The 1,507-nt window shown below is 32.2% G+C and overlaps 1 protein-coding gene across 1 annotated transcript; it reads left to right on the forward strand.

The window, feature by feature from the left end:
* Positions 1–407: 407 nt before the first annotated feature.
* Positions 408–1,161, forward strand: LOC123274265 (the record flags this gene model as incomplete). The annotated part of the gene is made up of 1 exon (XM_044741834.1): positions 408–1,161. A coding segment is annotated over one exon (754 nt), but the record flags the coding sequence as incomplete, so codon positions are not given.
* Positions 1,162–1,507: the final 346 nt, after the last annotated feature.

The following is a 1,507-nucleotide window of genomic DNA, read 5'->3' on the forward strand; positions in this document are numbered from 1 at the left end:
TCCGTCATATGTTGTTGTAGCGCAGAAGAAATTATAAAAATCGATTTTAATAAATGGTAAGCATTTTTTATAACTTTTGACTTTATAATTTAAAATCGTCGTTTTAATGCTTATAAATATCTATTTTAATGATTTTAAAAGTATAAATAACGTATCATGGCCCTAGTGTTTTTTATTTTGTAATATTTGATAGACACGGTTGGAGGTTAGTAAGGCCTACTGAATTTAAGCATGAGTGACACTTATTACCCTCCTACTATCTATATTCACATTTGTTCATTTAATAATGTTTATTACACTACTTCAGTAGATTATGAATATAAATAATTAAGTTCCATTTTATTATTATCATAATTATTTATTGTTATTATAAATGGGTAAATTATTGATTGATTACTGGTTTTTAGTGACTTGATCCTGATGCCTCCTAAACGAGCGATGTGGTCAGAAAAAGACCTCATATCAGCTGTCAGAGCGGTAGAAAGAGGAACTTTGAGTTTTTATCAAGCTGCAGAAAGATACAAAGTTCCACGACGAACCATCAGAAATCATCTCCAGAGTGGTAATTTAACAAAATCCCTTGGTCGAAAAGCCCTGCTGAGTAATAATCAGGAAGCTGATCTTGTACAAAGAATAACCAGATTCGCTGAAATAGGACTGCATGTGACACCTCGAATACTTAGTCGCTTAGTTTTTAAATTTTGTGAGCAGAACAACATTAAAACTAATTTTAATAAGAATTCTAGGCTTGCTGGTAAAGACTGGTTTCAGGCGTTCATGAAAAGAAACCCAGAAATTTCAAAAAGAAAAGCTCAATTTATAAACCCAGCTAGAGCACAAAAATTAAATAAATTTATCGTTGATGATCACTTTCTAAAGATAAAAATAATCTATGAAAAACTGAATGTAAAACATCATCCAGGAAAAATTTATAACAGAAATAAAAAAGGTTGTCGTTTAACAATTCATCATCAACAAAGTGTTTTAGCCAAGAAAGGGGCCAAAAGAGTACATTTACAGTCTTCGGAGCATGCCGAAAATGTAACTATCGCGAGATGTATGAATGCACTTGGTAATGCTATACCACCAATGATCATCTTTAAAGGCAAACGTTTAAAGCCGGAACTGTATAACAATTTACCACCAGGTTCTTTAGTCTAAAAATCAGCAAAAGGATATATGACTAATGAACTTTTCAAAGAGTTTCTGAAACATCTTGCGAAGTTCAAGACTTCAGGAGAGTGTCTTTTAATATTCGATGGAGCAGCTTGTCATTTAGATTTGTCGATTGTCGATATAGCTGATTCACTTGGTATATATTTATATTGCTCACCATCAAACACCACTCATGAACTTCAACCTTTTGATAAAGCTGTTTATCATTCATTTGAACATCACTAGGATGCTGAAGTTTTATTATTCTTGGAACAGAACCCAGATAAAAAACTCACTAAATCACGGTTCAATATCATTTTATCAAAAGTTTGGTCCAAATGCATGACTCACA

The sequence above is a fragment of the Cotesia glomerata genome, unplaced genomic scaffold, assembly GCF_020080835.1.
Source record: "Cotesia glomerata isolate CgM1 unplaced genomic scaffold, MPM_Cglom_v2.3 scaffold_2766, whole genome shotgun sequence".
Taxonomy (NCBI): Eukaryota; Metazoa; Arthropoda; class Insecta; order Hymenoptera; family Braconidae; genus Cotesia; species Cotesia glomerata.